Source organism: Musca domestica, unplaced genomic scaffold (genome assembly GCF_030504385.1).
Source record: "Musca domestica strain aabys unplaced genomic scaffold, Musca_domestica.polishedcontigs.V.1.1 1, whole genome shotgun sequence".
In the NCBI taxonomy this organism is placed as follows: domain Eukaryota; kingdom Metazoa; phylum Arthropoda; class Insecta; order Diptera; family Muscidae; genus Musca; species Musca domestica.
Genome location: NW_026712114.1, coordinates 42,511,815 through 42,533,326, shown reverse-complemented (window position 1 = coordinate 42,533,326; position 21,512 = coordinate 42,511,815). Strand labels below are relative to the sequence as shown.

Sequence of the window (21,512 nt, the reverse complement as noted above, 5' to 3'; positions counted from 1 at the left end):
GAACAACTTTAGCTTAATAATAACTCTCATATTTTGAAAGTTTTTCTCAAAAGGTAAGTATTTGTACCCTATGGGAACGGACCCGGGTTTCCAGATACGTAATGCGAAAATCCGGCATCTATTAAACCAATATAGACAATTGCTTGGGATTTTGTCCTCTGGATATGTCAAAAACTGGCTACGCATACCATAATAGAAATATAATACCGACCACGAGCTACTCCAAGATCCTAACGGTCACATTCGACAGCATGTTCAAGTCGTCTCCGCAAGCCACAACTATCTGCGACAAGATGAAAAGTAAAAGTTCCTTAAGCCGCTAGCCGACAGCACTTATTCGGGCGGACAAGGATATATTTTTGACCTCTGTAGTCAGCTATGCAACTTCAGTGTGATATGCTACGCAGTGGAAGAATATCCAGACCCGCCAGAATACTGCCCTGAGATCTACCATTTACGTGAGGAAGCGAAGGTCCTTCAATTATACCGTGAATGCTGTTCTCGGAGTCCACCCCTATCCATTGCAGCTAAAGAACGTCGGCTGCTAGACAAACCAGGGTAAATTGCGTTCAGGATGATGTAGTCGTCTCAATTCGTACTGGGCACGAATTGACGAAGATGTGCGCAACGTCTGACCGGCGTGTGATACAGGCCCGCACAATACGCAGCACATTTTCAATTGCCCGGTCAGACCTGCCTGATTCACTCCAGAAGACCTCTGGTTACAACCGATCATAGTATCCGAATGTTGAGAACCTGGAGTTAGAATAAGATTAGCAGAACACAAACACGCCGTGTATAACTGTTACAACAACAAAATGTTTTTAAATTTAACGTTTTTAAGATCCGGCCATTAAATAATTTTCTTTGAAAATGCTGATCTCTTGTGGAGGTGGATCAGAAAGTGTGGACCGATGTTGTCCATCTGCAAACTCGATCTAAGGTTGGTAGTATTATTACGATGTACCAAGTACGGACGGAAGGACACCATTAGATTGACTCCAAATATCCTGAAACCGATTTCGTTCTCATAATTCAAGTAAACACAATTTCATGTCTTTCCCCGTTGAGGAGTTGGTATGTTGTATGAGACGTGAGTCGAGTACCTCACTATTTTCGTCGATCTGTTCTTAGCCTCAGAGATTTATCTTTAGAGTAGGTAATGGTAGGGGTGGTCGCACTACTTAAGCTCTTGAGGCGTTATGCTCAATTATCTTCAGAGACAACTACAACAGTGGTGCATGTCATATCCAAATTGGTTAATCGAAAACTTAATCAGAAAAATGTTTCACTGGCCCGTCGTAAGTATTTGAAACCGTCAATAACGCCCCACGGATCGAGGACATCAACAATACTATCACACTCAGACCACTAGATTGGAAAGTAACTAAAAAATAAACCCAAGTCTGGAACGGTGAAAGAGGGAATTAAATTATGGCTCAAAAATTGTTTTATACCTGTCCCTACAACGAAGTCAGAATTAAAAGCAACGAATAAATAAAAAACAGGTATATTGTTAAATTCTGGCCACTAAATAACAATCAATAGGGAGGCTACTTAAATTTTCGGTAAATCAAATAACCCTCAGGCCACTGGCCGCTTGACGCAGAATGTTTTTTATGAAAGCAGTGAAACGTATATATGGCGGCAAAAAGAATATTTCGTTTTGCTTTCTTCCTAAAATCCTAAAAGCATTTTATTATTTAAGAAAAGAATTTCTGTACTTACGATGAGCTACTAATTTACTGCCGAAGACTTGTCACCTATTACATAATTACCAGTTTTTATATCTGTTTATTTGAAAGATTTTGTAACCCGTTTTTGAGAAAAAATTTGGACGAAAGAATGGCAAAATAAATTTTTGGCAAACTTGTTCCAGATTGTTCGATAAAGTTCTTTGAACTATAATTAATAGATGACACTTTTTGATTTGATTTATACACAACACCGAAGATCTATCTATACCTTCAACTGACATACAGTTATTAGAAGAATGTCTTAACTATAACAATAGCTTATCTAAACCCTATGAAATTGGTAGCAGCGTTTTTTTTTTTTTTTTTTTTTTTTGCTTATAGCACATGTTTTAGCAAGTGGGTATCCTACATTTTTATATTTAAGATAATTTGCACTAATCATGTACACTTTAATCATGTCAAATGTCCAAGATTGTGTTCTGCTCCCAAGAAGCTTCCAGAAAGATATCTCAGTACAATTCATTATGCCAGATATTACCAAAAAAGCAATAACATCAGCTGATATTGAAACAAACATTTTGTTGGATGCACAGACAATTGCAAAATTGCTTCTCTGGCAAGAAATAGTTCAACATTTTTAATCATTTAAGCGAAAGAAAACCTAAAAATGCTTAATTAACAAAAACAGCGCAAAGAAAATACGATGACAGAGCAAATTTAAACTTACCTTCTTTTCTCTTTGGGTTTGCCATTGGCTGTTAAAGCAATAGCGGAGGTGGCATTTCCTGGAGTTGCTGACGACAAAGACGAAGAAGTTGATGGAAGAAGATCAACAGCTGATTTCTTGGCTGTTTGCTCCTCCAACTGCAGACGGTTGTTATTAGTGACCGTGACCGTGTTATTATTGCCGCCACCAGCTATATTGGTGGCGTTGTTATTCACTAATTTGGATATTGCACCCATTGCTGATTTAGGTTGTCTAGTAACGACAAATTATTGTGCATTCAAGTAATGATTGTTAAGAAAATATTTATATACGATGACTGATGGCAGAGTTAAATGGGGAGGGACAAGGGAATTCTCAAAATTGGTTTTAAGCTTTAGATATTTTACTTATATTCTTGTACCAAATATTCGAGATAATTTCTTTCCTTTAATTTTACACTGGAACAATCACATACAACACTGATATATTATAGGCACTGTTTTTTTTTTTTTTTTTTTTTTAATTAAAGATCTATCAATTTTTCTGAATAAAAAGCTTTAATTTTTACAATATTTTCCAATGGTTTCTTTTGAGTTTGAAGTTTTAAAAAACGACACGAAAGATTTCTCTCACTTGTTTCTTTTTTGGCACTTTGAAGAGACAGACACTTTTATGCTCCCTCTCTCTCGATATATTAAATGACATTCAACAAGAGGTTTTATTTATTTTTTGTTTTGTTGTTTTTCTGATCTAAAGAAAATTGGGCGAATATTTGTAATTTATGAATTTATATTTTCCAATATTCCTTGACTTTCTTTTTTTCTTTTTTGTTCTCCTTTCTAGATGTCAGACCCACAAACATTTGATTTTTATTTTAGAGATATTTGCTCAAGAGAAATTATTACTTAATCATGCGACTGACAATCATTTAGTAGGAGGAGAGTGTTGTGACGACACCAAAAAGATCAAATAAACAATGAGGCTCTACACAAACGCACACAAATACACTTAATCAAAAAACACAGCACACATATTACACTTTTACAAAACAATATAAAACAAAAAATATATATAAATACTTCAGAAGAGGCACGACGAACGAACCTTTTTCCACACACTTTTTCTCATATTAATTTGATTGTGTTTTTGTTGTTGTTTTGTTAGTTAGCAGCCTGTATTGGATTTTTCTTTCTTTTTGGTAGAAGATTTATCAAAAGAAAGCCCACAAGAATTCCACACTCACAACACTGGTAAGCTGCTGGAAATGATGAACTTTCTTCATATGCATATAATCGGTAGTGATAATTATTGTTGAAGCTTCTAAATTACAATCACTTGTTATTCACTTTGTATTTTTTTGTTTGGATTACACTTGCAAAGCGCCAGATCTTGTTGGACGAAAATATTCCCGCACAAAGATTTGTTTTTTTTCTTTTCTCAGTTGAGTTGTTTGTTATTGGGGTCAATTTAAGAGACGTCAGTGACAGGCAAACGCGTTTTAACGTCCGTTCGAAATCACTTTATACAGTTTGGATTTCAACAAATTCATAAACTGAAAACTTTCATTTCACTACGGTTTTCATAGTTTTTATTATCATTTTTCTGGTAATTTTATAGAATCAATTTACAACACGACGATATTGAACACACACGAATTGGAAATTCACGAATTAATAACTAAAAGAAAGGGCAAAACATGGTTGCAAACGATTGTCATCATTTCACAGTTGATGTAAAATGGCTATTGGCATGAACATTGTTAGTGGCAAACGTAATGACATTTGTCAGCTGATGTTTGTTTACTGAAGGAAGATAAATATTTTATTAAGCACTCGCGTTTAAAAGCCATGAAATAATTTATTTTATGCGCTGTGTGTGTTTCACATGGCAAAATTGTACTCAGCAATCTCATGCTAACACATGATATACAATTGTTCCAAAATATTTCATTGGCAGCATCCATTTTTTAATTTGAATACGAAAATTACCTCCTTCGAAATGTACGCACAACCTGTGTTACGTGGCAATTAGTAATATTGTTTATGGGTTAAGATTCATAGCATTTTCATAATTTAATAGTACGTTTACGTTGTAGAGGATTTAGAAACCCCAGTCGGCTTAAATTGTCAATTCCTTTGAATATACCTCAAATAATTCTTGATAAAGAAGGTTTACCCTGAAAAAACTTCTACCGTAAACATGCCTTAACAACAAATATAACATAAATTATGGATCACAAGAACACTCTGGATCATAGGATAGAGAAAATCATATTACTTTTACCGATAAAGTGATTTTTAAATGTCATATACATTTAAAAATCACTTTATCAATTGGAAAAATGTGAATTAAAAAATATATGAATTGTTCCATTCAATCAATGTAGAACTAAGAAGGTAAAGTCATGTAATCATATGTTTACAATTTTTTCAAATTTATACATTTGACAACATCTCCTTGTCAACATCTATATACATAAATCCATTGAATACATACGAAAATACAGGAAAGGCATTCAAAAATTAGCATTTAATGGATACATTAACTGTTTTACAGATTACAATACATGGGATAGAAACACAAAGGAGATTGAGACTGGCTTGAAAGATATTCATCGTTCTTTCAAGCTGTCTTCTTTCGAAGAAATTTGTGTTTCTAGAACCCTTTTGATTGATTTTTTCGATTCTCCAGATCCCATTAAACAACATTTCTCGATCTTATAGAACTCTTGAAAATCTTAGTTTTTGCTTTGATTTTTATCTTCATCACGCATTTTCACTTTGTTACTTTTTCTCTTTTTACTTTATTGGCGCTTTATTCGGCTTTCTTCTATTCTTTTGTGGAACTTGCGTGCTTCGTGTGCTTCGTTGTCGGAAAACTATTAATCGCGAGTTCATTAATTAATATTTTCGAAATAAAACTTTCTATAATAATATAAATAGTAACAAAACGTACAATGGTAAAAGAAAAGAAACAATTTAATATTGGCGATTTAGTATTTGCTAAAGTAAAGGGCTATCCCGCTTGGCCAGCGAAGATAACTAGATACAACAACAAGAAGTATAATGTGTACTTCTATGGAACGGGTGAGACTGCCAATATAAAATTGGAAGACCTTTTCCAATATAAAGATAACAAGGAGAAGTTTGCCACCGATAAGAATATGAAACGTAACAACTTTCGTGAGGCAATGGAACAAATTGAGGCCGCACTAAATGGTGAAGATTCCGCGCCAATCGATTTGCCAGCTGTGGTTTCTGGTGGTGGTGCCGGCGTTGCGGACTCAACTGCCGACGCATCTCAATTGGAGTCGCAATTTGATAATACAGTAGATGAAAGTGCAGTAAATGATACTAACATAGATGGCGTTGATGATTCACAAATGGAAGTAGATGAAGAAGGCGGTGCTGAACCTGTTGCTAATGTCAAAGAAGAAGCCACGGCTGTCGCCACTGAAAAGTCGATAAAGAAAGATCCGGAAGCACCCACCGTCCCTGAAAGTGAAGTCGTCAGTCGCAGTGGACGCAAAATTAAATTAAAACGTTACATTGATGATGATGGAGATACTGGGCCCATTGCACACGCTCCAGCTCCCAAAAAGAAAGTACCATCAGAAGGTAGGTGAATTTGTCTTCTTCTCTATAACTGTGTTTCTCAACATTGCAATACTTGTAATCATTTTTTTATATTTCATTATGCTATTTCTGTTTTTGCAGGAATTGCTTCTCATGATGCGAAAGTAAAATCTGAAAAAAGAAATTCATCAAATGCGAAGCCGGTGGCAACAATTACACCCACGGTTAAAACTTCAACTAAAAATGAGTTTCTCAATAATTTGCTCTTGGCTTTTGTACCACCGGCAAAGTGTGTTGGCATTAAGTTGGACTACTTGAAACCAGAAACTTTTGAAACCCCCGAAGACAAGCAAAAGTGGGAAGAAAATGCCCTTAAAGAAGCTGAAGAACTTAAGACAAAACTAGAAATGGGTGCAATAAAATTAGATTCCGTTTTAGATCGAGTGGTTGTGAATCCATCACGTGGAAAGATACATCCTGATGCTGTTAATCGCTTTACCAGTCAAATGATCGAACAAGAGGACGCTCTACTAATTGAGCGTGATTTTATACAGTTGTCCGCCCAGCTAAGAGAATGTTTGGGTTTGAAACGGGCCGACGTAGATCGTTGTTTGAAAATTATCAAACAATATAAAGAATTCCAGTTGACTAAGATAATGCTGTTGCGCAACCCCGACTGTGTTGACAGCATACGTCGCATGAGGCGTTATATTGGCAATTTGAAATTGTGGAATTTGAGCGAGGAAGAAGAGGCAGATTTCAAAGCTAAGGCCGAGATTATTCGCTCGGAAGCGGTATTGATTTACAATAACTTCAAGAAAATATTCGGACCAAGCACATCGTCGCATTTCTGGGAGGAATTCTACAATCAAGCACAAACCTATGCTGAAAATACTAAACATATAAACAACCGCATTATCTTAAGCGAAGAACGATACAAAACTTTGTCGGCTAATAAAAACTCCACAAAGAACTCGAAGAGTAAAGCAAAAAAGACAGACATCAAATCTGAACAAGATGTATTGCCATCAACCGAAGATGCCACTAACGACGATGATGTAAAAGCCGAAGGGGAGGACACAAAGGCGGTGAATACAGATGAAAATCATCACACAGCCGTAGAAGCCAATTAAATGATAATATACTTGATTTATTATCATAGATTAGTATTTAAACATATTTTGAATCGATTCACCATCCTTTTTTCGAATTGGTCCATTTTTCGTTTCTTTAGAAGTTGTTTTTTAGTTAAAAGAAACAGCGAATATAACAGAAAAATGCATTAATTTAATTTTATATATTTTAGATATATGCACATACAATATCATGCTAGTTTTGGACATTGGAGGGCATTTGTGTTAAAATATTTGGTAGATTTTGAAATGCAAATTTTAATTTTTCAAATATTTAAAAGAATTGTGTTCAATAGTAATTTGTATGAAGACGTTCAAAGTTGCTTACAGGTTATATGGATGTCAATAAAAATGATCAAATAGGAAAAGAACTTGTTACAATAACTGCAAAATAATTTTATATTAAATTTTGTTTATTGTACAGAAATTATTATCATGGCTCGATTTTTTTAAAAATCAATATATATTAGCTCCTTTGTCCAAAGCTAGCATTATATTTCTGAATACATTGTAAGATTGTTTAGATTTATATATGTATTTCGTATTTTTTACGCTAAAACAACGTAAATTTTTTAAAAAAGATTTTGAATTTTTAAATTTTTGTATGGTTTTTGTTTTGGTTTCTCTATGAGAATAGAAATTTATCTTCCGGTCATACAAACAAACATTTTGTGCTAACAACAAATAGTGTTAATGACTTAATGCGTATTTCCTCTACATAACAAAATACTTAGAGCAATAGGCATTTATGTTCCGTTTCAGATTTAAATTTTTATTGACCTTTAAGAAATGTTATATATTTACCGAATCATTATTCATATACACAAACCTTATTAAATGAACTCTTCTTCTGCTACTATAACTGAGTAAATAATTTAAATAAAAATATCTTTTTTAAAATAACTTTTCGTAGCTGAAAAAAATTATATTGACATGTTTGTAATGCTAATCTGGCCCGGTTCCAAATCCTTATTATTTTTCGAATATAATAAAGATTATAATCGATTCACAACCATAGTTGTGAACCATAGGGTATGCTGCTGGGCCAAAACTAGGCAAACAACAATATATAGAAAGAGGGTGGATTCCGAGAACGGTATTTGCACTGTATTAATATATTGTATTAGTATGAGTACTGCTCAGTTTGTCTGACAAACTTATCGGTAGCTATCTTGCCTGATTGGTCTTCTTCTTTAGATCAAGTAAAAGCTTCGTGACACGCATGGGCGAACATTTTACCTTTGACAACCTTGCAGTATTGCAACGAAAGCATGTGATTATTATGGTCTAAGGCGTCTGTATGTAGAAGGAAGTGCATCATTCTGATAAATCGAAATTGTGCTGCACAGTCTGGCACTAGCATTATCGGGAGTCTTTGTCGTACCAATATTTATGAGGTTACGATTTAATCTTCCTCCCTTTCGCTCATCGTCCTGCTCATGCATTGTCATTTTCGTAGACCATGTGCTTAATATTATGACCGTTGAAGACCAAACTATGTCAAAACGGTACAATCTTCCGTACAACTATAGATTTCTAGAGGTACCAATCCAACTTAGAAATTCCTGCTTCACTCCGGAATCTACATCGATAATCTATTACCCAACGTTTCAGTGTAGTGTTTCCGAATTACTCGAACATTATTACGTGACTGACAGAATCAAATGTATTTACAACCTCACTTCCTATTCTGCTTATGTTCTCAACTAATGTGTTGCGGATGTTCCACTTCGTTATCGGAAACGGTATAGCCGGAATTTTGCCCGTCTTCTGTAGCACCTTCTTTCAGTCTTCGAAAAAATGTCTGTGGATTGAGGTGCAATACTTTGATTTAGAATCCGTATGGTTTCAATGCTTCTGATGTTATTTATAGCGTCACACTACATAAACTGTGTTGGTAAACTGTGGTCTTATGCGACGTACTACCCTACGCTGCATTCTGCTCGACGAGCCGTCTGTTGAAATAAACGAACCACATTTGCACATGACTTGCCGTTCTGTCCTTAAATGTGACTAATTTTCTAAAATCCTGTTGCCCAAGATGCTCTTAATTCCAATGTTGCCACACTTCAGTCCGTTCTACCTCCTGCTTTTGTTTCTCGGTCTATTCCACACCTTTTAATGTTTGATTCCCGGGTAGCCGAAACTTTTGATCATTCGCAAGTTTGCTCTTACTATACAACAACAAGCAATAAACGAGCGACTGGAGCTGTGATAATGTCTCCACAACTACTTCTGATTGAGAATATCAAAACTTTTGCGCAATTCTCTAAAATGACGGTTATGACTCTGAATTTAGGGCAATTAACCTTTCGTTGCGTTTGAAAAAGTGCTGAGTTAAAAAGTTCCGACTAGTTGATGGAGACAATTGTGGATAGAAGTTTTGATCCTAGGGGCATGATGGGTTTCCAATTAGACCTGATGACACGGTGGTTATGGCTGGAGAACTATTGCCTAGTGTTTAATTAGTTTTTCCAGCAGCGAAGTCGATACGTAAGACTAAATGACTAGGTAGCTAGTCATTTTCTGAATTCAAGTTAATTCGCTTTCCGTGGTTAATGAGATTGCGGAATCTAGAAATTATGATGTGTTTAATGAGTCTGGAGAACTCTCATTTTTACCCACCGCTTGGGTGAAGTGGTCAATTTGGTTTGCTAGCAGCGGAACAGATTCCAAAATACCAAATATCGTGGGTTCCGTTATATGGGGATCTTGGATCAATATGGACAATGTCTTGACAACGGTTGAAGATCCCAACGGTTGACAACGGTTGAAGATCCCAAATCCGATAAAAATGTAACCTAAATAGTAAAGATACTGAATATCTGCAACTATATGAGTGGGGGGCAATAGGGAGACGTGGACTTATATAGACAATGGCATGCCAAATGATGTAAAACCCAATAAATGCAAAAAGAAAAAAATATTGCGAGATAAACTTATATGGGCGCACAGTTATATGTTTGGCAGCCAAAGGTAGAACTCGTTGAAAAATGGGACTAAAATCATCGAAATACCGAAAATCAGGAGGTAGCGTTACCAATACAAACTCTTGAGCTAGGTACAATACAAATTGGGACAAATTTACGGAGCTGGCTATACCCTGGCTTCACCGTTTCGACAACATGGTCTTAATCTCAACCCTCGATATAGACAACTCCGTAAATGCGATAACTAGTGCCTTAATTGGGTGTTATGAAAAAGTCTGTCCACTAACCCACCCGGGAAAGAAATGTCAACCTGTTTGGTGGTCAAAACATTTAGCCAATCTAAGGAGGGATAGTAGACGACTGTACAATAGGGCCAACAAGACCAAACATAGTACGGACTGGGATGCCTACAAAGCATCCTTCAACAAGTACAACAGTGAGATCAAGAAGGCCAAGCGCTCATCTTGGGTATGCTTTACTGAGTCGATTGAAAGTGTCAACGAAGCCTCCAGATTTCGTAAAGTCCTTTCGAAGGACCCTAAATCCATCGGAAGTATAAAACGGACTGACGGCACATGGACTGACTCTGGACTAGAGACTCTTAACCTGCTAGCCAACACGCATTTCCCCGGCTGTATTGACGCGACAAGCAATCGGCAAACCGATCAAGTACATCATGATCATACAACTAGGGACCAAGACTTGGCTGACAGAATAGTAAGTTTACCCAAAATCAAGTGGGCCATAGATACATTCAAACCTTTTAAATCTCCAGGACCAGATGGTGTTATTCCTGCTATGCTCCAAAGTGTCTCAGCGGTAATATCACCAGTACTGAGTGAGATTTTCAAAGCTTGTCTGCGTCTATCCTACATCCCAGAATCATGGAGGGAAGTCACAGTCACTTACATCCCCAAAGCGGGGAAACCGAGTCACTCACTTCCCAAGGACTATAGACCGATAAGTCTCTCATCCTTCCTATTGAAAACCTTGGAAAGGCTGATAGACACAGAGATCAGATCTCTAATACCCCAAACCGCCATCAGCACTGCTCAACATGCCTATATGAAAGGCAAATCTGTTGAGACAGCGCAACATGATGTCGTAGGGTATATAGAGAAGAACATGAATGGCTCCTTATTCACATTGGCTGCCTTCCTCGATATTGAGGGAGCTTTCAACAACGTCACGTTGGAATCCATTCATGAGTCACTATCAAAACTAAAATTGCCACAACTCCTCATAGACTGGGTTGATAACATGCTTAGCAGCAGAATCATCAACTCGAGCATTGGGGAAACATCTGTCAGGAAATCGGTCACTAGGGGCACGCCACAAGGGGGCGTCCTATCACCGTTACTCTGGCTTTTGGTTATTAACAACATACTTATAGATCTAGAGGTAACAGGGACGAAAGTAGTCGCATACGCTGATGATGTCGTCCTACTAATTGCCGGGAAATTCCCGCAAACAATCTCGGACCTAATGCAAGGAGCTCTAGTCACTCTATCACGGTGGGCACGTCAAAACGGGCTAGGCGTGAACCCAGCAAAGACAGAGCTCGTACTTTTCACTAAGAAGCGTAAATATCCGTTATTTACACTACCAAGACTAGATGGAGTCACTCTAAACCTCTCACCAGAGGCCAAATACCTTGGTACAATCCTTGACCGACAATTAAGTTGGAAGAGGAATATTGAGGAACGAGCCAAAAGAGGTTTTATCGCACTCTATTCTTGCAAGAACTCCATAGGTAAAAGCTGGGGCCTCAAACCATACATCATTAAATGGTTGTATGAGTCAATCGTTCGCCCCATTCTAACCTATGGATCTCTAGTATGGTGGCATTCTCTAAAGAAGCCAACTTACTCACGCAACATTAACAAAGTCCAAAGAGCCGCATCCTTACTAATAACGGGTGCCTTTAGGAGCACGCCTCAAGCTGCGCTAGATACTCTACTGGGTTTAAGCCCGCTGGCCATACATGTAGAGGAACTGGCATTCAGGTGTGCTCTTCGGCTCAGGGAACTAGGTGAATGGCGTAGTCAACCATTTGGTCACTCTACGATTCTAAGGCGTGTAAGGACTGTGGGAGAGATAGCCTATGCAAGTGATTATATTTCACCACGATTAAGCTTCTGCCCACCTGAAATACACATACCTGAAAGAGAAGCCTGGTCCCAAAACAGCCCACCTTTCCGCGGCATATCTGTATATACCGACGGCTCAAAGATGGAATGCGGTACGGGAGCAGGTGTCTTCTGTGACACCCTTAATATCCGTGAATCCTACAAGCTCAGAAACAATTGTAGCGTTTTTCAGGCAGAAATCCTGGCGGTCAAAAAGGCCATAGACCTGCTAGTCACGAGGAACATAGAGGTCGGAAGTCCGGTGACTATATATGTCGATAGTCAGGCGGCACTGAAAGCACTAAATTCCTTTACTATCAAGTCTAGGGCGGTTTTAAGCTGCAGGGAAGCCTTGGAACACTCTAGGTTGTCAATCAAGCTTTGTTGGGTTCCCGGCCATTACAATATCACAGGTAACGAAACTGCAGATGAATTGGCCAGGCTAGGATCCGAATCAACTACAATAGAAATAGATAATTCGGTCAAACCACCACTGTGCCACTTCCTACAGATCGTTCGCAAACACTACCAGGAAAAGACACAACAAAAATGGCTGGATGAAACGGGATGTACCATCTCCAAAAGAATCTGGCCTGTGCTCTCAGAGAAGAGAACAAGATCGCTGATGTCATTGTCTAAACCAGATTTAAAACTTGTGGTGGGCATCATCACAGGTCACTGTAAGGTGAGGGCTATGACCTCAAAATGGGACAGCGATGATATTGATTACTGCAGGATCTGTCAAGATGAAGAAGAAATTGAGACAATCGAACACTTGCTCTGCCACTGCCCAGCGCTCATTAACGTGAGACATAAACTAGTGGGAGAACTAGTGTCACGTGATTTGTCCTCTTTTTCTACCACGGACCCTGCAGTGATCCTTCAATTAGCCAGAAGGTTCAAGTGGCTAAAGACGACACGGCAAACTCAGCCGTAGACTACGTACTATCTATTTCCTACTGTCAATTCTTATACTTTCTCTATCTTTCGCTCTAACTCTTTCCTAGGATGAACACAATGGACCTATAGGTCTCCGAGTGGAGCAGTTGCTAAATGCAGCTGCGCGTCCTTTAACCTAACCTAACCTAGGTACAATACAAACTCTTGAGTAAAAAATATGGACTGTATAATTTCAACAGACTGAGTTAACATTGCAATAGGGTAAACATGAATTAACAGCACAAGAAAATGTACAATAGTAGTTTAAAAACGAAAGGACATTTTGGAGTCTTCAAATTCTCGTTTGTCCTTTTCATCTGATAAATTCGCAAAGCCATATTACAAGTAGATATGGTAATGGAATTCGAATGATATATTATATACTAACATTAAACTAATTCTAGGAACGAAACTAAAAAAAGATGTCAAAGTTAACTTAACACGCACTCATGGTGGAGACTCTAAAAATTAAAATATTGATCAAGAATAAGTGAATATGTAATTCAATAAAGATTAGATAGGCAAACTTAAACCCACATTGACAAATAATATCATAGTCATGCACAACAACCCAAGGCATTTAAATACCAAACATGTTTGACGTGTCGTCGAGCCACCTAAGTGTACACGGAGTATACATAGCTGCACATTTACGATAACTGCGTTTAGTATGTTTTTTTGTTTTCCTTTACATACCAATTTTCTTATTTTACCTGCCTAAAGATAGAAAGTCAATTTTAGCACTTAACTAGTTGAAAATTTATTTAATTTAGTTGCAATTTGCCAAGTAATTGCATGGGAAATGTCTAAGAAAAAGCTAACTTCCCTATCGATACGAGAAAAATTGAATATTATTAAAGAAGTTGAAGAGGAAAAAGCTAACAAAAAGTACATATGTGACAAATACAAATGCAACATTTCCACGGTGCACCGCATTCTTAAAAGAAAAGACGAAATAAGACAAGCGGCAGCGAATTCTTTAAATTTAAAACAAAAACGGAACAGAAAAGGTTTTCACTATAATGTTGAAAAAGCATTAACGGCCTGGTATTACGAACAACAAGGAACTTATAGAAAAATAGCCGGTACTGTCCTAATCAAAAAAGCAAAACAATTAGCCATTGAATTGGGTGAAGACTTTGAGCCAGATGCAAATTGGATATTTAGATGGAGAAGGCGTAATATTTGTGGTCCAAATGCCGTTGATGAGGAAGAGGGTGACGACAGTAATTTCGAAATCAGAGAAATGGGTGACGAGAGTTCTGTACATGACCAATTAGTTCTTAAGTGTGAATACGAAAATGAGGATGTGAATGCGAAGGAATTAATCCCAAAAATATTTGATAAAACAGTTAAGTTGTAATTACATTTTTTTCTGAATCGATACTTAAATGTCCACTTTTATTTATTTTAAGGATATGCTTAATGGACAAAGGGTCAATGTAAGCCCCGAGGCTATCACTGAAGAATCAATGGAAGTCGAATCAACAAATAAAACCAATAGTAGAGATAGTTTCGATCGCATTGTCGAGACATGGGCGGATAAACTGAGAAGAATGGATCCGTTGCAACAGCTGTGGGCGGAAAAGTTTATTAATGATATAATGTTAGAAGGTCAACTGGGCAATCTTCATCGTCATAGTGTTCAAATTATGTGATTTACCAAATAATAAAACTGCGTTATTACATTGATTATATTGTAAGGAAAAAGAAAACGTATTTCTATTGTCTTGCTTCTTTAACACCCCCTGAATTGGGTGCCTTTCAATACACTAAGCGGAAGAACTTATCCGCAAAACATACTGTTTATGAAAGAAATAATGAAAATTTTGATTGTATTGCGAACAAAATTTGGAATCGCTACCCTCTTGAAGCGATAATAAGTAAAACTTGTTGATTTCTAGGAATCCGACTCGTAAAAAAGTAACAGAGACTTAAATGAACTGTATATCGAAGTCCAGTGGTATAAATGTGAGCTTTCACATCTAGAAAACCAACAGGCAAGCATTCACGCTAGTGCAGATTGTGTTTGCAATAATCTCAATTTATATTGGGAGCGATTTGATGGTGCAATGTGATTGCATTTCTCCATGCTGATTTTGGTCGTAGATATCCTCAGTTGCAGACTTTCTGAATTCTAAACGAGTCGAAAACAACCCTAATTAAAGAAATGAATATTATTGGTGTACTTGTGAGTCTACAACAACCAATGCGAATGTTAGATTGGTGATAGTGTAAAGTTTAATTAAAAAAATACAAATGACCTTTGTTAAAATCAGTTTACTGAATCCAAAGTCCAATCCTTTTTCGGTGTTTTATTTTTTTCTTTATTTCAAAAATAAAACATTTAAAGTATCTAGCAGGAGCTATGAACCATTCTGTTTTGCTAACAGATGTATACCGTCTGCCTGTGGCAGTGGTCCCAGATGTTGGTAATTGACAAACAAAAATTCTCTTATTCCATTTTCAAAGTTCAATCACAGTTTGTATTGAAGGATTGTTCAAATGTCATTTATACTATATCGATTTATGGTTTTAATGGCATACCCGATAGTCCAGCTTTATTCTTGTACATTTGACCGAAATTTAAACGTTTTCAAAAAACTTTTTTATTTTTTTCGCAGAGATCTATAATTTGTAAGGATGTGAGGTCGTAGTACAAATCCCAAGTAGTCTCTGATGTACAACCTCGATTTGGACAGGAAGGCTTGCAGATGAAAACATGCAACATGGTATCGATGATTTACAAATATTTGCACGTAATTTTGATGTTCCTTCTCCTTCTATAGATGATTTCTTTCACAAAATTAATTTTTCGCTATACTTTATTAAACAAAGTGATCAGTTCTCATCAAAAAAGTTTAGCTGACTTGTTCCAACAAAAAGAAATTGTCATATCAACCAACTCAATGAAATTGTAAACAAATGCCTTAAACTAACTATTTAATAAATATGTACTCTTATTTAATGTTCGTAACCATAATTACTCTTTTCATCACCTATGCCATCTGGTAAGATAGCAAACATTGCTTCCGATTCGGGTAAGCAAGGTGAATCATATATCTTGCATATACGTGTATCACCACGGCCTTTTCGCAATGACAGACGTGTGGTCGAGGCATGCGCTATAATATTGCCTCCAATTGGTTTTTTGGCATCAGCCTGAAACATGGATGCACCACCATTTACCTCGGCTACCACTTGATTTGTAATTACAACAGCAACACCAAATTCATCGGACAATCGCAACAATAAACGTAAAAATCGCGCCAAATGCATTTGACGTGCAGCCAATTCGCCGCGTCCTGCATAGTCGGTACGATACAAGGCTGTCGCACTATCTACAATTATTAAAGCATATCTGCAAATGGAGATGATTATATCATTGTATTATCCATTGTTTTTATTTTGTTGAAACTAACCTTGATTCTGTCATCATTGCGGCACCCTGCATTAACAATTGGGTTTGATGATCGGAGTTGAAAGCCCTGGCACATGCAACATTGTCGAGTACATCATCCTTTACCAATTTATAACGATCGGCCATGGCCACTAACCGTTCCGGTCTAAATGTACCTTCAGTATCAATGTACAAGCATTTGCCTTCACCACCACCTTGACTGATTGGCAGCTGACATGTTACCGCCAATGTGTGACAAAGTTGCGTCTTTCCCGAACGAAACTCTCCAAATAGTTCTGTAATCGAACCAGTCTCTATACCGCCTCCCAATAGTTTGTCCAGCTCTTTGGAGCCTGTGGTTAGCATTATAATCTCTGAACGTTTCTGATAGAAACTGAGAGCGGATGTAAAACCCATGGGTACCATGGTGTAGGCATATTCGACAAGTTTATCGACTTTACTATCCGAAAATCCCCTGATGGCCAGAAGTTCTTTTCTTGGAGCAAATGCCACAGATTCCACTGTATGGAAACCAGCATTTTTTAATTTTTCTATATCATTGGCTGTAATACCATTTACTTCTATTTTTGTAATGGGAATCGGTCCGCCCTCCTCCTCTTCTTCTTCGACATCATCCGTTGTAGCAGTGGCCAATGATCTATCCTTATCCATGTATTCCATTTTCGAGATTGTAGAGTTGCACTTTATAAATATTAAATTCTTATGCTGTTTGCTTCCATGTATTGTTTTATTTCGTTGATCTAAATTATTTCGAGCTTGCGTATTATTTTTTCAATTCGCGCTTGCATATAGGGATACTTCGATCGGGTTTCAAAGAAAATTTCACAACAAAGGATCGGTAACTGAACATATCTCCAGCGCTATTGTCTAGCGTTGCCTTTTTTATAACTGTACAAACAAAATGTTATATATGTCGAGTGCCAACGGATATGTGGATGACATTACACTTGGGGAAATGGAATATCCAAAAAATAAGACATTAATTGTCTTCTAATTATCAAACGATCAGAATTAAAGTGATCTATTTTCAGATTCTGGAATAAATTTTCTTAAAAATTAAATAGAAACAATAGCTTAACTATACAACTCTAGTTCCGACAGCTTGCTTTATAGGACACCTTTTTGGAACTAACCATACATTCTTATAACCATGTTTTGAATGTTTTCTTTGTTCTCGGCGCAGAGTAAGGCGGAAAATCATAAAAGACAAACTTTAATTTGATAGTTCCTTCAAGCCTAAAAAAGTACCAATTTTGGAAGAGTGTTCTCTACTCAGGCACCGAGCTCAGAAAGTGCAGCCAACAAATAGTTCTGCTTTGTTGTCTGTTCAGAACCTTAGCTAGTTCCGCACTTTTATAGTGAATGTGTTCAGTATTCCTCATGTCTCAATCGTAAACAACACAGTACCCGGCGTTATGCATTACTCTTATTCGTAATGCTAATTTTATGTACTTTTGTACAAATACCTATTACAATAAACAAACAAATAATTCGAAAAAAAGAATTATTGGTCTGTTCCTGAACTGCAAGAATGTAAAAGTTTTTACTATGATACTCAATTTTCCCTTTATGATATCGAAAAAAAAATGCAAAACTAGGTGATTCTTGCAGGTTCTGGAACAGCCCTTATGTTACTATGAATTATGAATTGTGCCGTATGAACCGGTTAATTCGTGTACCTATTTCTGAGAGCGAAGAACGTGATTGAAAGTGCTATGAGAACCTAGCATAAGTCGAACAATCAATTATGAATATTCGAGTACTCGGGTTTCACCCAAGTCCATAGTCGAGTTCGACTTTCACAACTACACAACTACTAAAAGTCGATTATTTTATTAATCGGAAGTCGACTTACCTATCCCTATTCATAACCTTAAAAAACCTTATGTAAAAAAGTGACTTAGGAAGTTACTCCAAATATTTTTCTTCAAAACTATCACAAAATTATTAATAGAAAATATCAACAAGTTGCCTGGATGCAACTGAATTATGAATGATTACATTTATTTGGACGTTGAATTGTAAGTAAAAAACTATTGCCCATAATAATCGACAAAAATAAACATGTTTTTGTTTCTCTTCCCCACATGATGAAATGACAACAAAAGGAAACTGAAAGAAGATTCTTCAGCTGTGTTGACACCGGCATATTTTCAAGGAAGCATTGAAAGATCATTGGCCGAGTTCTTTGGTGAAATAGGTGGCCAGACCGAATTGGAACTACTGAAATTTGATTGTACCCAAAAGCGTGGAATTTTAAAAGTACCCAAAGAGTTTTCATCCAAAACAAAAGCTGCCATTACATTGATTGGTCGATTCCAGGACATACCGTGTCATTTTGCCATTGTGAAAACTTCAGACAAACCATTAGAACTTTAAAACTAGCATAATGTCCTCGGGTTATTGTAAGAAGTTCGGTAAAGATACCGTTATATTTGCCACAAAAGAAGATCATGCTACACCCTCAAATATAGAGTTGCCACCACCCGAACCAGCTCAAGGCATTATCACCAAAGATGGTGAAATCAACTGGAGCTGTCCCTGTTTGGGAGGCATGGCCACAGGTCCCTGTGGTGTACAATTTCGTGAAGCATTTTCTTGCTTCCACTACAGTGAAGCAGAACCCAAGGGGTCGGATTGTTATGAGGCTTTTCGCACAATGCAAGATTGTTTTACTGAGTATCCCACCGTTTATAATAAATCTGGCGGCAGTGGAGACGATGATGAGGATGGGCCCGGTCTTGATTTGTCATCTATGGAGGATATAAAAGAAGATGAAAAGGCAGCAGTGGAGGCTAGTACAAATCAATCGTTGGAAAAAGTTAAATAATTCATTTAGTTTTTAAGTTGTTTGTAAGGTGTATATAATAGAGGTTGATTTGCTTATCTGTTTAATTGACAACAGAAATGTTAAAACTAAATGCGATATGTTAAACGTCCCAACATACCAAATTGACTTGAGAATAATATTTTAATAAGCTTACAAACATAAGCCTAAAGCTTGAGAAAATCTTGAGAAAGTATTGAGAAATGTTTGTTTAACAATTATAGAATAATCGAAAAGGAACCATTATTCATAAGCTTATTCTTGTAATTGCAGAATAAGCTTACGAAAGTAATATTTTATAAAGCTTATTTTTTCAATGGTAAAAAATATTTATTTATTCATTTTTTAATTATTTTACACATTTCATTCATTGATTGCCATCCCAGCTGTCACTGCATCCTGTTGCCTTGATACCTAGATGCTTTCTTTCCCCTTATTTGAGCTTCTGTATCTCCTCCACTTATTCTTCACTTCTGTTGAATTCCTGCAACTTTTTGACGCCTCCATTCTGAAATGAGATTGAAATAATTTATACTACAGATTCCCAGATTTATTATTCATCATTACCTTACAGTTTCGTCCGGAAATGGGTCCTAAATTCGCGTGATTTTGATTTTAACCAAAGAAAATAATTTTTTGTTGACAATTTTCACAAAAAATGTCAAAACAAATTTGTCAACAAAGGACAGATTTGAGAAAAGTTTGTGCAAAAAAGTGTTTCTCAAGCATTGTTGAAAAATTCTTATGATAAACTATTTTCATAATATTATTCTCAAGCTGTATTGTATTTTTGGTATGTTGGGGTGTCCCAACATACCAAAAATACAATACAGCTTGAGAATAATATTATAAAAATAGAAATTTTCAACAATGCTTGAGAAACACTTATGTTCCACAAACATTTCTCAAATCTGTCCCTTTTTTACAAATTAGTTTTGATTTTTTGTGAAAATTGTCAGCAAGAAATTATTTTCTTTGTCAAAAAACAAAATCATGCGAATTTAGGACCCATTTCTGGACCGAACCCTTAAGGTATGGATGAATAATAAATCCGGGAATCTTTCACATAAATTATTCCAATCCCATTTCAGATTGGAAGCATCAAAAAAGTTGAAGGAATTCAATATGTGTGTAGTCTTAGTGGAAGAGATGCAGAAGTTCAAATAAGGGAAAAGAAAGCGTCAGGGTATCAAGGCCACATGAAGGAGTGACTACTGGGATGTCCATCAAGAAAAAAAAATGTGAAAAATGATTAAAAATTAAAAAAAATAATATTATATACTATTACAAAAATAAGCTTATTTTAATATTATTTTTGTAAGCTTATTCTACAATTTCAAGTATAAGCTTATAAATAAGGGTTCCGTTTCGATTATTCTATACTTGTTACACAAACATTTTTCAATGTTTTCTCAAGATTTTCTCAAGCTTAAGGCTTATGTTCATAAGCTTATTGTAATATTATTCTCAAGCCATTTTGGTATGTTGGGGTTTTACAATAAAATACTTAGTAGTATTGAAAAAACTACCACAATCAAATCAAATTAAAATATGTCGAATACCTTATGACGCAGAATTAATTATTGCAGCCAATATGACGCTTGACAAGGGGAAAATAAGGCACCGACATTTTCTAAAAACAAATAGGTTCAAACAAATATCTTTGAATCCAATCAGTGAGATCTAACTTTCTGATTCTATTTAGGGCCCGCGATTTATCTCGAAGAGGTCCTACTTGTCCACTTAAAAAATATAACAACTATCTGAAATATAGAGAAGGTTTCTTCTTCTTTATAATTCAAAATTAATTTAAAATGTTTGGAAAATTCAAACGATTTATTCTCAAGATACTGAGGGAACATATGGCGAAAAATAAGCCACACCGACATGTTTTAAGAAGTCCCTAATAAGAAACCATTTGTTCGGACAATTATCTTTTCGGTCTAATTAATTTGACTATCATTCCCCATTCGTCATCATTTATCATTTCTCTTAAAGGGGGTCTATTTGTTGCATAATGGGGGCTGTAAAAGCAACATATTCCATAAACATAGCATATTGTATTAATTGTACCAATCTTAGATCATATTGGCCTACATGTCTTTCTGCTACTTACAACCCAAAAAGAATGGCCTTCCCATTTTGCCCCAAGTTC

At 36.4% G+C, this 21,512-nt stretch overlaps 6 protein-coding genes across 13 annotated transcripts in view; 4 read left to right on the top strand and 2 right to left on the bottom strand.

Moving 5' to 3' along the window:
• LOC101888879 (protein similar) overlaps positions 1 to 4,098 on the bottom strand; it is a 365,682-nt gene extending 361,584 nt beyond the window's left edge. Inside the window, exons 1-2 of one of the 7 annotated variants that reach the window (XM_059123264.1) lie at positions 3,483 to 4,098; positions 2,425 to 3,153 (exon numbers count right to left, since the gene is read on the bottom strand). In XM_059123264.1, the coding sequence (XP_058979247.1) occupies positions 2,425 to 2,660 (236 nt within the window). In that variant the 5' untranslated portion in view covers positions 2,661 to 3,153; positions 3,483 to 4,098. Of the gene's footprint in view, positions 1 to 2,424; positions 3,243 to 3,482 lie in introns of all 7 variants that reach the window. The other 6 variants (XM_059123265.1, XM_059123262.1, XM_059123273.1 and 3 more) reach the window with 6 other exon arrangements.
• Positions 4,099 to 5,219: 1,121 nt separating this feature from the next.
• Positions 5,220 to 8,014, top strand: LOC101894543 (PC4 and SFRS1-interacting protein). The gene is made up of 2 exons (XM_005182905.4): positions 5,220 to 6,020; positions 6,120 to 8,014. Exons 1-2 carry the CDS (start codon positions 5,360 to 5,362, stop codon positions 7,109 to 7,111), a joined length of 1,653 nt encoding a protein of 550 aa, XP_005182962.1. The 5' UTR covers positions 5,220 to 5,359; the 3' UTR covers positions 7,112 to 8,014.
• Positions 8,015 to 10,221: 2,207 nt separating this feature from the next.
• Positions 10,222 to 14,851, top strand: LOC101894380 (uncharacterized). 2 transcript variants are annotated; one of them, XR_009342358.1, is made up of 2 exons: positions 10,222 to 14,460; positions 14,525 to 14,851. XR_009342358.1 is itself a non-coding variant. In XM_011293985.3 (2 exons), the coding sequence occupies exons 1-2, from the start codon at positions 13,912 to 13,914 to the stop codon at positions 14,765 to 14,767; spliced, it is 792 nt and encodes a 263-aa protein (XP_011292287.1). In that variant the 5' UTR covers positions 13,789 to 13,911; the 3' UTR covers positions 14,768 to 14,851. The 2 variants fall into 2 exon arrangements, 1 of the variants encoding a protein (XP_011292287.1); XM_011293985.3 differs by having other exon boundaries at positions 13,789 to 14,460.
• A 1,065-nt stretch (positions 14,852 to 15,916) lies between these two features.
• Positions 15,917 to 17,366, bottom strand: LOC101895425 (DNA repair protein RAD51 homolog 1). Its single transcript, XM_005182908.4, has 2 exons — positions 16,532 to 17,366; positions 15,917 to 16,470 (listed from the first exon to the last, which is right to left on the bottom strand). The coding sequence occupies exons 1-2, from the start codon at positions 17,188 to 17,190 to the stop codon at positions 16,074 to 16,076; spliced, it is 1,056 nt and encodes a 351-aa protein (XP_005182965.1). The 5' UTR covers positions 17,191 to 17,366; the 3' UTR covers positions 15,917 to 16,073.
• A 1,022-nt stretch (positions 17,367 to 18,388) lies between these two features.
• LOC101894032 (uncharacterized) lies at positions 18,389 to 18,909 on the top strand. The gene is made up of 2 exons (XM_005182902.4): positions 18,389 to 18,551; positions 18,639 to 18,909. Exons 1-2 carry the CDS (start codon positions 18,520 to 18,522, stop codon positions 18,907 to 18,909), a joined length of 303 nt encoding a protein of 100 aa, XP_005182959.1. The 5' UTR covers positions 18,389 to 18,519.
• A 10-nt stretch (positions 18,910 to 18,919) lies between these two features.
• On the top strand, positions 18,920 to 19,451 carry LOC101894208 (mitochondrial intermembrane space import and assembly protein 40-B). Its single transcript, XM_005182903.4, has one exon. The coding sequence runs from the start codon at positions 18,920 to 18,922 to the stop codon at positions 19,358 to 19,360; it is 441 nt and encodes a 146-aa protein (XP_005182960.1). The 3' UTR covers positions 19,361 to 19,451.
• The last annotated feature ends 2,061 nt before the right edge of the window (positions 19,452 to 21,512 follow it).

What these genes read in the sequence shown, in the direction of transcription:
- LOC101894380 (XM_011293985.3), top strand. Translation starts at nt 13,912, where the DNA reads ATGTCTAAGAAAAAGCTAACTTCCCTATCGATACGAGAAAAATTGAAT. An exon ending in CAAAAATATTTGATAAAACA is followed by an intron (nt 14,461 to 14,524) that starts GTTAAGTTGTAA and finishes ATTTATTTTAAG; the next exon opens with GATATGCTTAATGGACAAAG.
- LOC101894032 (XM_005182902.4), top strand. Translation starts at nt 18,520, where the DNA reads ATGAATGATTACATTTATTTGGACGTTGAATT. An exon ending in ATTTATTTGGACGTTGAATT is followed by an intron (nt 18,552 to 18,638) that starts GTAAGTAAAAAA and finishes TGACAACAAAAG; the next exon opens with GAAACTGAAAGAAGATTCTT.
- LOC101894543 (XM_005182905.4), top strand. Translation starts at nt 5,360, where the DNA reads ATGGTAAAAGAAAAGAAACAATTTAATATTGGCGATTTAGTATTTGCT. An exon ending in AAAGAAAGTACCATCAGAAG is followed by an intron (nt 6,021 to 6,119) that starts GTAGGTGAATTT and finishes CTGTTTTTGCAG; the next exon opens with GAATTGCTTCTCATGATGCG.
- LOC101895425 (XM_005182908.4), bottom strand. Translation starts at nt 17,190, where the DNA reads ATGGAATACATGGATAAGGATAGATCATTGGCCACTGCTACAACGGAT. An exon ending in GCAATGATGACAGAATCAAG is followed by an intron (nt 16,471 to 16,531) that starts GTTAGTTTCAAC and finishes CTCCATTTGCAG; the next exon opens with ATATGCTTTAATAATTGTAG.
- LOC101894208 (XM_005182903.4), top strand. Translation starts at nt 18,920, where the DNA reads ATGTCCTCGGGTTATTGTAAGAAGTTCGGTAAAGATACCGTTATATTT.